General features: G+C 44.6%; 1 protein-coding gene across 2 annotated transcripts; it reads right to left on the bottom strand.

The window, feature by feature from the left end:
- Positions 1-681: 681 nt before the first annotated feature.
- Positions 682-8,477, bottom strand: dld (deltaD). 2 transcript variants are annotated; one of them, XM_044031173.1, is made up of 12 exons: positions 8,024-8,477; positions 7,637-7,933; positions 6,822-6,882; positions 5,887-6,144; positions 4,594-4,654; positions 4,328-4,458; positions 4,039-4,208; positions 3,710-3,926; positions 3,426-3,599; positions 2,574-3,303; positions 2,176-2,455; positions 682-2,048 (listed from the first exon to the last, which is right to left on the bottom strand). In XM_044031173.1, the coding sequence occupies exons 1-12, from the start codon at positions 8,072-8,074 to the stop codon at positions 2,043-2,045; spliced, it is 2,436 nt and encodes an 811-aa protein (XP_043887108.1). In that variant the 5' UTR covers positions 8,075-8,477; the 3' UTR covers positions 682-2,042. The 2 variants fall into 2 exon arrangements, with proteins under 2 accessions (XP_043887108.1, XP_043887109.1); XM_044031174.1 differs by lacking the exon at positions 682-2,048 and having other exon boundaries at positions 2,398-2,457; positions 2,575-3,303.
- Positions 8,478-16,234: the final 7,757 nt, after the last annotated feature.

Genomic DNA, 16,234 nt, shown 5'->3' with positions numbered 1-16,234 from the left:
GAAGCTTGTAGAGAAGTCAAACACATCAAACAAGACAAAGTAATAAAAATATATATACACAGCCAAGTACATGAAGACTCTCTCTCTCCCCCTTTCTCTCCCCCTCTCTCTCTCATACTCACACACCCACACAAATACACACAAAGAGATGACTCTGGCCTCAGAGGAGGCCAGCTAAGCAGTCTATGATTATGGGGTGTGTCTTTGTCTCATTTAGTGGTTCCACAAGGAGACAGTCTTCTGCTGTGTCAGACAAACTCACACACTCACTCTCTCTCTCTCACACACTCAGACACACACACATACACAGATGTATGCAAATACCATCACTAACCCCACAGATTAAATATGTTAGAACTCACCATGTAAAGATGGCTGTGCAAGTTATTTCTTTAAATGAATGTGATCTTGAATTAAAAAAAAAACCATTGATACCTTTACATAGAAATCACTCAACACCAGATCGTCTATATTTCATTCCTCTTTTATTTTGGAAAAAAAAAAATATTGCGCTGTTTCTCCAGTAATAAAAATGACAGGCTCTGTACATACGACTTCTCTCTTAAATACAACACAGTCACAGTGGTCTCAAGTGCCTAACATACATGCATACATACATACATTCATACATACATACATACATACATTCATACATTATCTGCCAAATAAAAACAGTCCAACTTAAATTATAACAGATTTAACAAAAAAGAATCACAACAAAAATAAGAACACAAATAATTACATCATTAAATTAAAGGAATACATCTTTCTTTAGATAACAAATAAAATAAAAAACCAATAAATTGATCCAAACCAATGGCAGGCAGGGTGATGGTGTCCTTCAATTGGCTAATAATAGTGGAAGACGTGGGAGTAAAAAGGGGAGAACGGGCAGTGCATACATCTGACACCACACAATGACATCACCTCTTCTGTACACACACACACACTCTCTTACACGCACACCTCCATAGTGCAATGAGGTCTTGGCAGTTAAGACTAGTCCGTTATAGCTCACTTGGAAACATGACCGCATCATCAGAGGTTGGGAAAATGACGACAAATTTTTACAATTGTATTTATTTCACCTGTTTTGTTGTTGTTTTTTTGTTTGTTTTTTTGGTAAATGGAGCAGCAATTTAAACCATCCTGTCCTTTTGTCTCCCTTTGCTTGTCCTCTAAATAACGACAGTGTTTCCTGAGTCGCCCTGCCCCAAAAACATTGCCCTGTGTATCAAAAACCTTCAGGGGTCAGAGGCCAGTATGGCCCAACAGGATCCATGTCGGATCGATCTGCAGTCACTACTGGAATCTTCAGTTCTCTGTTTTGTTTTGTTTTTTCTGCTGAGAACCAGCTCAGCCAACATCATCATCTGTCAGTGCTGCAGAGTTAGAAGATGTGAAGCTGGTGAAGCTGTTTAAAATTGTCAAGGAAAACTCCGAATGAATTCTTAGCAGCTGCAATTTTAACATTTCTAACAACTCACTTCTGCAGCACTGCACAGAACATGAACCGTCCAATATCCGCAGCAGCTTTCACACTGCACATAACAGTACTACAACAGTACTAAACTGTTCATTCAATCAGTACACCACGGTACAACAATATCATCGGTCAGCATCCAAGTCCATACTTGGAGCGGAGAGTTCATCCTGGTACAAGCAGTAAAATCATCCAGTACTGCGACGGAGATAGTTCTTCATCGCTCCTCCGGCACTCTTTATTTGCTCAGCGCTGTTTCTGTACAAGGTTTGTACAATCGCGAGTACTTTTCTTTTGGTACGTCGTCCATGGCACTGAGGGTCAAAAATGTCTAGTATTCACCCATAGTACTGCAAAGTACCAACTCGGTACTGACTCTGTGTTGGCACAGCAGCACCTTGGCTCTAAGTCCTCCGGTAAAAAATCCCAGGGAACAGCAGCAAACAGCAGGAGTAGAACCTCCTGGAGACAAGCTGAGCTCTACTGCTCAGGGCTGGTGTGTGTGTATGTGTGTGCGTGCGAAACGCCACCGACCACAGGAAACTGGTCTGGTCAAGTATCATACCTGTAATACAGGAGCAGAAGAAACATCAGTGTTTTGTACATTTTGCATTTAGTCGACAGTGTTTGTGTGTGTGTGTGCTGAGGAGAGTTATGGTCCCACAAAGACAAATCTGTTTCTGTGAACTCACCTCTGTAGCGATGATACATTCATCCTTCTGGTCCGATAGGACGTACACGGACTGGTATTTGGTGTCAGTGGGGCACTGATACTTGCTGTCATTGGAACAGAGGTATTCAGCATCACTGGTGGACTGGTATTTGACGTCGCTGGTGGATTGGTATTTGAGGTCCCGGGTTGACTGGTATTTGAGATCACTTGCTGCGTGGTCGTTCAGCTCGCTGGACGACTGATACTTTGCTTCGTTGCAGCTTGATGACTCTTCCTCCAGTTTGTTTTCTGATCCGTCACTGTGGGTTTAAGAGCAAAACCTCATTAAAAACAGATTCAGACACGCAGCCCTTCAAAGAATAAATGCTAAATCATTTTTCATAAACTTGGTTTACATGGATTTTGACAGCCACGCACCTTTTTTGCCTCTTCCTGTATCTGTCCTCTGAGTCAAACTCATCCAGCATTTCACATTTGACCTCTGGTTCATCGTGCTCCTCTTCTTTACACAGTAGCAGCTCCTCAGGCCGAATCTCATGGACCAGGTTGTACTCCACACTGGGATAGCGAGTCTTAAAGCCGTTCTTCTCAGATCCATTGAGCCCACTGACTGCACTCAGGCCACTCAGGGACCCAGCAAGGTCTGAGTGGTAGTCTGCCTTCTTGTTTGTGTTTTTAACTGACGTCGTCATCATTGCACCCAGTTCCTTGTCACTGCGGAGGCAGTTGTTGGTGGTCGTCAGGTTGTTCATGGTCTCGCGACTGTCACTGTGGACACTGTCGCTGTGGTGACTCTGCCGCTCTTGCAGTTTGACCCGAACGTAGACGATCATCACCGAGCAGCCGATCAGGATCACCAGGACGAGGAAGACACCAGCACACACGGCCGTCCACGGGAACCCACTGTTGTCGTCCTCCTCGTCTTCCACGTTTCCATCTTCTGATGCAGAATAACGGCGATCGGGTCCGTCCACCACAGGCTGACCCTTGGGCACCTCGGGTAAGAGGAACTGGCAGTTGTGACCACCGTAGCCCGGCACACATGCGCAGATATAGCGGCCACCGCGCTCGTGGCAGGTGGCTCCGTTGTGGCAGGGGTTGTGAGAGCAGCGAGAGATGGGAGAGCTGCAGTTTTTGCCGATATAACCTATAGAAGAAGAAGAGTTTAGAATAGAAACTAATACTGAACTACATATATATATATATATATATATATACATAACAACATGCAAATTCTATCCAAACAGAGAAATCTTGAAGTTGTCATACCTGGAGGGCAGTTACAGGTGTAGCCATTCACTCCCTCTTGACATGTCCCGCCGTTCTGACAAGGGAAGGACAGACAGTGTCCAGAGATGCTGCTGCTGTCCTCACAGTTAGGGCCAGAAAAACCGTCAGGACACTGACAGAGGTAGGAGTTCACCAGATCTACACACTCTGCACCTGTGGAGAGGAGAGGATTTTGGATGAAGATTGAGGGTTAGTCAAGTCCAGATATTCAACTCCTCTATCAGTAACAGTAAAAGTAAAAAAGAACAATGAGGACAAAGTACCATTTAAGCAGGGGTTGGAAGAGCAGTGGTCGATTTTCTTCTCACAGTTAAAGCCAGCGTATCCTGCTGGGCACTGACAGAAGTAGCCGCCTTCAGGGTTGTCCACACAATGTCCATCATTGAAGCAAGGTCCATCTGCACAGGTACTGGCGCTCAACTCACAGTTGTTGCCGTAGAAACCAGGTGGACAGGTGCACTTGTATCCATTCTCGTTATCCTATAGAATATAAACAGTGGTTGTTTTTCAGTGTTTTTTCAGATAATACTTTTTTTTTTTTTATCTACACATGACTTCTTATTACTCATTCTTCATATTGTCGAGTGCTCACCGTGCAGCTGCCTCCGTTTCGACAGGGATTTCCAGAACATTCATTGACCTGGGTCTCACAGCTGGCACCTGTGTATCCAGGTGGACAGGAGCAAGTGTAGCTGCCCTGGCCAGTGTTGGTACATGTGGCTCCGTTCAGACAGGGTTTGTGGTGCGTACAGTAGTTCAGATCTGGTAAGAGCAAAAGAAATACACATTTGTTAACAACACATTTTTAAATATGAAAACAAGGGAAAGTATTTGCCGAAAAGGGGATTCCAACAGAGCAGTAAATCGCTCAGTAAACTCACCCTGGTTGCAGAAGAGCCCGCCCCAGCCTTCCTGGCAGTTACACTGCCAAGGCTGTTGGCAGGTGCCATGGAGGCAGCCTGGGTAACGGATACAGTCATCACAGTAACGTCCACTGAATCCCACACGACACCTGTTGACACAGCGTTCATTGAGAACTGTTTAATTACACGTACAATGAAAACAATCATGAGGATAAAAGCTCTTTGTGGAATAACATTAAAGTTTAAGCAACAATTGAAGTGAATTTCCTTGACTCTCTACTTACTTGCACTCTCCTGGTTTATCACAGAAACCATGCTCTTCATCACAGCCAGGAAGACAGATTGCTGCAGAGAGGAAACACACAGTCACAGGTGAATTATGGGAAATCCAACGTCAGAAACATGTTTGCCCTCCATTCACAAAAGCCCTTTTCAAACTGTTGTGTGCCTGTTCCGTTGTTTACTGTCTGTCTGCAGCCAATCTTTGAGTCTCTCTTTCTAGTTTGACCCAGTCATAGAGACTTAATAAACCATGTGTGGTGTTTCATGTCCATTTGGAACAAATGTTTATGGGAAAAAAATTTAAATATTTGGTGTAATCGGGGTCATTGCTGAAATATACTGGTTTCTTTAATCCTGAAACAGATGCTGAAACAGTCCACAAGCGGCTGCACCAGCTTGGGTCACCGAAGTGGGGAACCGTCCAACACTGGTTGCACTCCAACACAAAAGCATCCCACACAAAGCCCCCTTTCTCCCCTTGACTGTGGGTCAGAAGTCCCTTTTCTCACCCCTGCCACCCCCCACTCTCCACCCCTCTTCTTTCTGATCCTCCTCTCCTCTCTTCCTCATCCATTCACCTATCCTTTCTCTTCTCCTCGCACTCCTCTCTCCTACGCTGTCGTTTCTCTGCTCTGCTCCTCCAGTCTCTCCTCACTCCCCTCCGCCGCCTCCTCCTCCTCTTCCCCCACCAGGGCCAGCTGGTCTGTGTGGAGCTAACCACCAGACAGCTGCTCCATTGTCTCCTCTCACCGAGCAGCTGCCCCCTCCACAACAATACACAACCCCGCTTGGCCAATCAAGAGCCCGGGCAGCAACAATACAGGACCCCCACTTGGCCAATCGGGGAGGAGGTTTGGGGCGAGGAGGCCGCAGTGGTCTAATGGAAGGCACGCGGCGTGTGAATTACTGAGGAGCCAGTGCGGCTCATTAGAATGGAGGCCTCTGCTGCTCTGGGATAACTAACTGACGCCTGTTGCACACGGGCCCCGCATTAGGAGGCGGAAAAGGTCCCTAAACAATAATGATAGGCATATAGACTGTTGGGGAAATTAACTTTCAAAAGTACCTCGTTGGTGTTTAATTGTGGATCTTTACAGTTACAGCTCGTAGTCCAGTCTAAGCAAAAACTAAGCGTGTGATGTTATGTTATGTTCTGGTGTTGGTGCAGTTATTTGGGGATCAGACACTCATGACTGTGCTGTTTTTTAAGGCACATCCATCCCACAAGTGGCAATGAGAGAAATATCACTGAAATATAATGCTGGATTAAATCGAACAAAAACAAAGCCACTTACGTTCAGTGCAGTACTGTCCCTTCCAGCCAGAGTTGCATATGATCTCGCCACGCTCGCCACAGCTGAAGTGACCGAAGGCGTCGTCCCGCGGGCGGCAGAAGACGGAGCAGCCGTCGCCGTAATAGTGCTCGTCGCACAGGAAGCGGTAGGAATATCGCAGCTCTGTCCTGCCGGCTGTTTGCATGTCTTTGAACCATTCGTCTCCCACGGTGAGGTGACGCTGAGTGGTGACCCTGCTGATCAGACGCTCTGGGTTGTCTGCAAAAAAAGTGAATCCCAGTTAATATCACTGACTGAATCAGAAGTTATATTCCCTGTGTTTACATTCTACATTTTTCTACCACAAGGCTACCACATTTATTTACTTTTTTACGATTTAACAGTTAAATAAGGGGTTATTTCCTGCTCTCCATCTGCTCATTTACAAAAAAGATTGTTGCATTATCTTTATCACCAACACACCCTTACACACTCATGTGCTGCTTGTTAGTCAGCATTAGTGCAGTGATAAGAGCAGGAGATAAAGATAACGGCAGCAAATATAACCCCAGTGGGGCAAATTACAACGAGCACCTGCAGAAGGTATGTGACCTTTTTACTCAGTGCACTGTTAAAAACACCTGGTGTCATTTAAGTTTTGATTCCAGTTGTTTATCTTCATTTATGTCTTACTTTTATTTGTATAATGTCAAAATAGGAATAAACTCTAATCTACAATTTGGTTAAATCTGTTGAAATCGTATCACTTTTTTGTTTTACATGAATGAGGGCGGTTCATTGAATGTGTCAACACAGTAAGTAGGCCTGAAGCATTAAACATGTCTTATTTATGAGCACTGAGTGAAAACGTTGTTATAGTGAAAGGAAACAAGGCCACTGTATCAGCCTTCTGTTCTGTCGGAGTTACACTGCTGCCTTCACTGGCTGCCACCCACCTGTTGTCAGGTCGTCCAGGGAGTCAGTGTGCAGGGCTTCAATGATCAGTGAAAACGTCCCCTGAGGAGAAAACACAGAGAGTCAACAGCTGCTTGGCCTGGAGGTCCTCCTTTCCTCCCCTCCGTTCCTCCCTCCCTCCCTCCCTCTGTCCGTGGAGCAGCACAGGGCCATTAGGAGGCCTCCCAATAAACTTCACAGCCTAATTCCCCGTGTTGATTAGGGGCCTAATAAGGGCCAATACCTGCTCCCCTGTTTCACACCCTGCTACTATCGCACTCACTCTGCGCCGTAAAACCAAACGAGTCGGAATTTCACGCTGCGCTGCCAATGATGTGCCAACTCAGAGGATGTTAAATTTCCCACCACGCCATGGTCGGAGGAGAGAGGCGTTTGGTGAAAACACCCCCACTTCTACCCCCTCCTCCTCCACACACACACACACACACACACTCCCCTCCCTGCTTTATCCCACCAAAGAGCACAGAAACACACTACAATAGCCCCTCTCACACTCTGCTGACAAAGACCCTCACAAGTGTTGAGTTTTAAGAGCATCTGTTGCGTTTTGCGCTCTTCAAAGATAATGTGTCCCACTGGAATAAGACAATAACAATAACTCCACAGTGTGTCCACTCGTGCCACTCACTCTACATGTGACATTATACCCAAATGTTCATAAAAATATATATATCTATGTCTATATATATATATATATATATCATACAGTGATCTTGATTTATCATTTCTTTTAATGTGAAATACAAACATATTATCATTAAATTGTTGTTGCTTATTTATGTCACCAGACACTCACCGGCCATGTGAATCCGAAGGGGAAGCGCACCGGGTTGGTAAAAGTGTCAGCGTTGGTCTCCGGCACCTGGAAGGAGTTGGAGCCGAGCACAGGAGTCACAGCCCCGCCGTATGTGCAGGGAGGCTCGGGGGAGACGTTGGCCTGGTAGTGCTTCAGACAGATGCGAAAGAAGGTCTTGCATTCGCACTGATGTTGGCTCTGCGAGTGAGCGGAGGGGCAGCAGTTGGCGTTGCCCGTTGTGCCTTTCTTGTTGAGAAACTCCTGCAGCTTCAGCTCAAACACTCCCGAGCACCAAACCTGCGAGAAGGTGCGTCAGAGACAGGTGAGTTCAAGGTGTCGTGTAAAACAAATGAATGATAGCATTTGACTCATGTTGAGTGGACCTACCTGGCAGACGAGGGAGAGGGTGACAACCAGGAGCAGAGACAGGCGTCCCATTGTGTTGACAGCCCTGAGACAAGCAGTGAAAAGGCTCCACAGGTCCGAGTGGCCCCAAGTCAAACAATCATGGAGAAAAGCCTTTTCCCTTTAAGTCACAGTCAAGGTGAAGGGGTGATGAGGAGGAGGAGGAGGAGGAGGATGAAAGTCTTCCACTGGTGCGTCTCCACTTTCTCCAAACTCACGCGCCACCGACAAAAATGTTTAAAAAGTAATCCTCAACAGAAGGATCCGTGAATGAAATCCCCGCTGGAAATATTTAAAGAGCGTTAATTCCAAACCAGTCGATGTAGGAGAAAGAAGTAAGCCTTGTTTTATTTTTCCTCTTGGTTCATAATGATGTGCTGATCCTAAAAAAACACAGAAAAGAAGTCTCACACTCTGTGTCTCTCTCACTTTCACAGCGTGTTTGTCTGATGGATGTCCTGCCCAGCACTGGGTTTTATACCGGGCCAGCAGGCGAAGGGTAATAAGATGCAAATGAGCCTGCGTGCTCCTCTTCTTCCCCCCTCCCTCCACCACCACCACAAGTCCGCCCCGGGGCCATCACAAAAGAAAGGGCAGGATGGAGGGTGGGAGGAGGAGGAGGGGAGGGGAGGGGGGATGCACACAACTTTTCTAAAACCCGCCCCCACTCCTCTCTTTCTCTCAAAGGGGACAGACCAAATGGCTACTGAGCTGTTAAATGTGCAACAAACCCCTCCGCTCCCCCCAACTCTGATGCCTCCTCCCTTCTTCAATAACACAACATTTACATTCCGACAAATTCTTCAACCGAAATCCTCCACATCACAGCACCAAGTGATTTATATATGCAGCAGCAGCAGCAGGCTCATATCTGACTGAGGGTTATGGCACAGCTCGTGCGCTTGGCCCGGTGCCTGCACGCATGCATGGGCAGCCGGACAGCCAGCCAGCCAGCCGTCCCAACTGCGCCACAGCGACCATCTGCTCCGGCGCATTCCTATGGTGGTGGTTCACACCCCCCCACAACCAAATCCAAAACAAGTCGATCTGTTCCTGTTACCTTATCTTTATTTCTCCATTTCTACATGTCATGCCTCCCCACGTGCGCACTAGTCACCGGCATCAACACCATCTTAATGGCACACTGGGAACAAGTTGATTTTTGTTTAATTTAAAAAGGGGGGGGGCTTCCTATTTGCACATTATTATTTACACTACATATGTTCAAAGGTGTTTGCCCACATATAAATATCAACAATTTAAAATAAATCATGTAAAAACACATTAAATTGTTCCCTTTAAAAACACATTTTGTCACATTATGACATTATTTTGATTCCCCAAAATCCTATTTGACTTGTAACCACTCCATGGTTGTTTGTGAAACACGCACGGAAATTACGCACACTCGCGCGCACTGGCGGCATGATAACACACCTTCTTCACCGCGTGTGTGTGTGTATTTCCCCTTTACTTGCTTTTTTTTTTTTTGGTGCGGGCAGTAAAACAGAGACCCGGTGGCGTGTCACTCGCGTGGCTGTCATTAAGAGACTTTGTGCAGAGACGGAGGAGGAGAGAGAGAGAGAGAGAGAGGAGGAGGAGGAGGAGGCAATGAGGGAGTAAAGTTTTTTTTCTCTTTGTGCTTTCAGCTGTATGGTAATTGGTCCGGCAGCACCTGCTCTCCCACAATAATAGATGACGAGAGAGAGAGAGAGATAGAATAAACAATAATCTTACAGCATGTTTGATAGGAAATAAAATATCTATTTTTTTCCCTTACTGTATGTTCCAGGTATTACTCATGTAATACCTGTCACCTAAATCTGTTTTCACACATTACTTACACACGTTATGGGGACTTGTTTTTTTTTTTTTTTATGGAAACACAAATGAAGTCCCTAAAATGTAAGTTATTACATTTTTAGGCCAAAACATGTTGTGAAGTTAGGATGAGGTTAGGTTTAGTAGCTTTAAATTTCCACAATGTATGACTAATAAATAAATATCTTATCTTGTCAATGTAATGTCCTCTGAAGTCTTGGAAACCAGAGGTGTGTGTGTCCCCTTGTATTAGTTTCCTCTTTAGGACCTTCTCTGGGATTAACCAAAACGTGGTCCATATGAGGCAGAACCTCATTTCTGAGGCACTTGTTAGGTTTAGGGCTAAGATTTGATTTGTGGTTATAGGTTAAGGTAAGGCATTTTCTGGTTAAGGTTAGGCAAAGGATGGCTGTGCAAACGTGTGTGAGCAGAATAATGGGGGAGGGAATTCACACTTGTTGGTATGACAATGATGATGATGTTATTATGAGCTTAAGGCATATGGCAAATAGTAAATTTATTCAAACATGTCTATTTATCTATCTATCTATCTACCTATTTTCTTTGGTGTTTTATGGCTTTCGTCATCCATAATGTTGCATTACTTCCTTTGCCTCTTCTTTTACTTCTCCTCTTGTTAGGGTTACAGACGGACAAAGCAGCACATTAGAGTAAAATGTCTTTTGTCTTAAAGTAGCATTTTGTAAAAGATAATAAATGATGTATCTAAAAGTTCAAAATACTCATAGCTATCTGCTCACAGAAAGGAAGTGAGAGGCTCAGAGGGGAGTTGCTGACTGGGCAGAAGTCTCAGTTGATTGTGTTTTGCTGTCACATGTCAGTCACTTGAATCTGCACAAACACATTAGCACAATAGAAATATCCAGAAATGTCATTCCTTTTTTTATTTGGTGAAAATGAGCAACGCGCTGTTAAATCTTGTCTGTGATTGGATGGTTGTTCCACGGAAGTCCTGAGGGCTATCGTAATGACAAGTATGTAGGTGCAAAGCTCTATTTCTCTGCTTTCCATCCATCTGTATCCATCCATCTTCTACCACTTTATCCTCCACATGAGGGTCGCAGGGGGTGCTGTGCCAATCTCAGCTGACAGCGAAAGGCGGCGTCATACTCTGGACAGACAGACTAACATGGTTCATTCCCTCATTTTAAAGGTGCTTCTTATGGCAGTTGATCATGGTGTCATAGCTCTTGGCGTGCGTTGAAGGAAGAAAAGTGTGTTGGCACATGCACATACAAAGTTTTGCATGTTGTGTACTATACAGCACTCTTTGGCTAAATGATGTTCCTGCGCGCATGCATTACCATTGAAGAACTTAATTTGGTTGTCTGTTAAATGGCAATTCTTTTTTCTTTTTTTTACAAAAACTGGATTAAGAACATGCAGTTTGATCTCATGACACGGGACCTTCATGTCAACACGTAGAACAACGCTGATGCATTGTGGGGGCAGGAGAGCTGGTGTTGTGCCATCATTGCATAAGTTTGATGATCCTGCAGCTTGGCTATAATGCCCCCCGGGGTCAGTGTATATTGATAAATGAGGAGGCTATGACTAAAATGCTCTTTACACCCCTTGAGTCTGATTGAAGGGCCTTTAACCTTAAGCTTTAACACCATTATCCTTGCCTGCCACAGTCTTCCCACATACCCGTATGTGTGTTTAGCTATAGGACGCTGCTCATTTCATTTAACCAGTTGATTTCGGCCCCCTCCTCCTGAATGGCCTACAATGCTCCTATATATGTGGCGTGGCGTAAAATCCTTCTCTTGAAGCCCTTTATTTACACTCAACTTTCAGAGGTCCATGGTGCTCTCTCTCGCTCTCTCTCTCTCTTTCTCTCTCTCTTTCTCTCCTTCCCTGTATTAGGCCAATATACCATCAGTCATTCATCACCATGACGTGGCACACATTTTCCCATTACGCCAGCAAACCGTGACTGAAAGGCATGGTGAGATGGAAAGTGACCCCCACCACCACCAACACCTCCTCCTCCTCCTCCTCCTCGTTCACCAACAACAAGATGACATTTTCCCCTAAAACATAATTTATGCCCGGAGATTTTTCTAATTGTGTCTTAAGGAAACTGCAGGAACTCCTCCCCTCTGATCCTTTGTGTGTGTGTGTGTGTGTGTGTGTGTGTGTGTGTATGCCAGGTATTGGTATGTTGTGGGGACCTAAATCTTTTTACACAGTCAGGTGAGGGTGTTATGGGGACAAAATCAATTAAATTATTATTATATTTTAAGGTGAGGTTAAAGTTGGGATTAACCAGTAGTAGTTATGGTTAAGGTCAGTCTTGTACAATGCACCCAAAAGGGATACTTGATTCAAAGTACAAGTATCTTACCAGAAAATGACTTTGGTAGAAGTTGAAGTCACATTTTCATAATATTACTCTATAGCTCTATATAAATACAGTAGTAACAAAGATAGTTCGAGGACATGTATTGGAGTAAAAGTTGCTAGAAATGTAAATAACAAAGTACAGATATGTGAATGTTGTACTTTGTTATATTACAACGCTAGTTATGGGTAGGGTGTCAGGGAACGTATGTAAGTCAATGTAATGTCCTCTGAAGTCATGGAAACCAAACTCGCTCCCTCTGTGTGTGTGTGTGTGTGTGAGGACTTGTATTTGGACATGTTCTCTTGTAAACACTGACTTGTCCAGGAGCATTATACAGCATCATGAGGTTCTGGTAAAGTTAGGATGATGATGTGACTTGTGGTTTAAGTTAAAGTTAGGGTTAATTGGTTATGATTAAGATTAATGAACAAAGTCAAATCAGAGTCTCTCTCTCTCTCTCGCTCTCTCACTCACCCACGTGTGTGTGAGGTTGAGAAATTGTTTAACTGGAGGTCGATTGTTTAACTGAAGTACTCTCCTATTGTCTATGTGTGTGTATGTGTAAATGCGTGCACACACACACACACACACACGCGGACCAGCGCGCGCGCACACACTGGTCCGTGTGTGTGTGTATGTGTGAGTGAGACCAGGAGCTCTGTGACACGCGGGGGGTTGACAACAAAAGACGAGGTCTCGCGCCCCGCCGCCCATTCATCCCTTTCTCTCGCGGAGTAATTCCCATTGATTCTTATTGAACGCCGAGTCGCGAGCCCCTCGGGGGAGAGCTGTGTGATTTGTGAAGGGTCGCGAGGACAAGACACGCCCCTCCTCGAGCCTCGGCCATCTGCTCACCAAACACCACAACACCAAGCAGGCCAGCATACATACCCTCACCTCTCTCCTCTCTAGTTCTTCTGTGATACCCCCCACTTTATCTTCACCCTCACTCCTCCATCCTCTTCCTCTCTTGTCATCCCTTCATCTCTTCCTGCTTTTTTCTCTCTCTCGCTCTCTCTGCATCCTCTCATTTACAGGCCAAATGCCAGAGGTGATTCTCTGTGGATCCCTGAGCCAAATCACAGTGGAGGCATGCAGTGGGTATGAGGTGGCCATATGGCCAGTGTGTGTGTATGTGTGTGTGTGTGTGCCAAGAAATGGATGGATGGCCGTCGTGGGAACCTCCACATCATCACCATCACACACACACACAAACACATACACTGTTGCACAGAGCAGCCTGTGGTCTGGTCAGTTGTTGAAAAGTTCACAGCGACTCATTTGATTTGAACCAGAACAAATGTCACAGCTTCTGGTTGCACATGAGGACAACAACAATCTGGTTTTCACTGTAGATAAAAAAAACAGCACTGACTGACTTTAGATGTTTCACAGGCTGAAAGAGTTCTTTGGTCAGATGATAAAAGTCCCAGGCACATAAGAAAAGTCAGATTTGAGTTCCCAGTGTTTGAGTCTGAGCATAATCCTTGCTTACAAATGCAAGAAATGCTTGAGTTGGAGTCGAACCTGAGTGACTGAGTGAGAAGAAGAAGTCAGAGACTCAATGGATACGACTTGACCAGCAACAACAACAACACTGAGATATCAGAAATACGACATTCTCTTCCCATCTGAGTCACAAAGACCTGATGCTGCCGATCCCTCACACGCTCTCTCTCAGGTCGGCTGATCAGTCACTGTTAGTCGTCCCTAAGACAAAGAGGAAACTCAGATGTGACCGCACATTTTCAGTCGCTGCTCTGAAACTGTGGAATAAAGTTGCCTTTGCATATCAGACACACTTCCTGTTTTTAAGTCCTCTCTTAAAACACATTTTTTCTCTTTGGCTTTTAACTCAGTTTGACACAGACATGATATTTGTATGTACAGCACTTTATAGGCTTTATTGTGCTTCGTAAATAAAGTTGGATTGGATCCGGAATGTAGTAACAACACCTTTCCAATATTCCTTTTACTTTTTCATTGTCCTGCGTGTTTCACCCAAGGTTTTTGTTTTTGTCAAGTCAAATTTCCCAAACTTTAAATTTCCCAAACTTTTAAATTTCTGAACTTCTTAGTCTTTGTGTCTTGAAAATAAAAAGTAAGCATTTTTGCATTTCAAACTGTTGGTTTGCAACTATTTAAGGACCATGTCATATTATAATCTGTGTAATTCCTAGTTCTGATGGCAGCTTTTCATGCCTTGTATCTCATTACCTTGTCATTTTTTTACACATAAAACATTGATACATTGTCCATCCATGTTTTCCGTTAAGATGTAATTTTCATTCTGTGGTTTGTAAACGGTCTCTCTCTCCGGAGACAAATCCACACTTGGCGATGTGTCGTATCTGTGATGATTACACGGCCACTCCGCCGTCGCATCTACTGTTTGATGTTTGGATTTAAAACGAGCAAATAAGCAAGTGAGCAAACAAGAAATCCTGCACTGTGAACAAATCGCAGACTCCCTGCTCCCTGAGCCCCCCAGCCCCGTGGCCCCCTGGGGGTCCTTGGCCTTTAGTTTGAGAACCAGTGGCCTCCAGCAGCAGGATTAGCCAGACCAGCTGCCCACAGAGACCCAGGGCTCTGGACACTGACACAAGGCCTGACCCCGGGGTGGCTACGATCAGGGACACTGAGGGATCTGGGCAGCTCTTAGTGTGAATGTGTGTTGTTCATTCAGTTAGACAACTGTTGAGCCAGCTACAGATTTGGGCAGCAGTGCTCTTTGTATGTGTGTGTGCGTGCTTGTATGGTCAATTCTTTCCGGGGGTTAACTGCTGATCCAGTACAAATGGGGGGTTGCGGGGGTGGGGCAGGGGTTGAGGGAGCGTGTGCTCCTGGAACATCTGCCTCTGTTTTCTCCTGAGTCAAGCTTTGGTCAGGAGGGAGGGGGAGGAGAGGGAGGGAGGGAGGGAGGCAGTGGGGGGAGGAACTCAAAGAGGAGGACACTGGAAAAGAGAAGGACGACTTGGTGGAGGAGGAGGAGGAGGAAAGTGAAAAGGAGCTATGTGATTAGGCAATAGAGCCAAACACTGACCACTACCAATGGGATGCAAGATTATGTAAGTCCAGTGTCAGGGCTGGTTATTGTCTCCACATGAAGTGATGTTGTTTACGCATATGTGTGCACATGTGTCTTCTGCGCATTCATTGTATATTTCTGATAGTCTTAAAGGGATACTTGAGTAAAAGTATGTGGCTTTGGTAGAAGTTGAAGTCAACTTTTATAATATTATTTAAGTAAGTAAGTTTTAGAAGTAAAGGTGAAATTATTAAAAAAGTGAGGGGTTAAGATTGAGCCATGGTGGCTCAGTGGTAGGGAGAGTTGTTTTCAACTGGAAGGTTGTGGGTTTAATTTCTGGCTCTGCTAGTCTGTTGAGCAAGACACAATCCCATATTGGAGTGTGTGAATGGCGAAACTATAGTGTAAAGACTAGAAAAGCTCTATATGAATACAGACTATTACCAACTCTTCTTATGATTTTATTTGCTAGTAAGCATAAATAGACTCAACCTACATTTTTTGTGTTTGTGACCTGCAACCCCAAATGGAACCATATTCCTAAAAAAGTAAGTTAAAAGTAAGTTGCATAACATAACATAACTAAATAATCCAGAGACGGATTGACTTACTAGAACAGCTGTTCAGTTGTAGACTTGGTTGTACTTGTGTTATTTGAAGGTTGTGACCCAGAGACTCAGTAACCTGATTTGTCCAAAGTATATGATCACCATTCGACTAACCCATTTTTTAAAAATCCTTTACAGTAGACAAAATGATTTAACTATAAACAGACAAGTACAGTAGACTACTGTCTTGGAAGCTGATTCGTTGTCATTAGCAACAGCAATGAATTTTAAACTTAAGTGTGTATGCATGTGAAAAATTGGCATTTTGGTCTGATTACTGTGCCAGTAGCTCTAAAATCTGAACCAAAGAGAATGACCTCTTAGTCCACAGCTCATCATTTCTGAACATACATAAATCTGTAGTT

This window comes from Solea senegalensis, linkage group LG7 (genome assembly GCF_019176455.1).
Source record: "Solea senegalensis isolate Sse05_10M linkage group LG7, IFAPA_SoseM_1, whole genome shotgun sequence".
In the NCBI taxonomy this organism is placed as follows: Eukaryota; Metazoa; Chordata; class Actinopteri; order Pleuronectiformes; family Soleidae; genus Solea; species Solea senegalensis.
The sequence above is the reverse complement of the archived record's forward strand: the minus strand, read 5'-3'. Positions and strand labels throughout refer to the sequence as shown.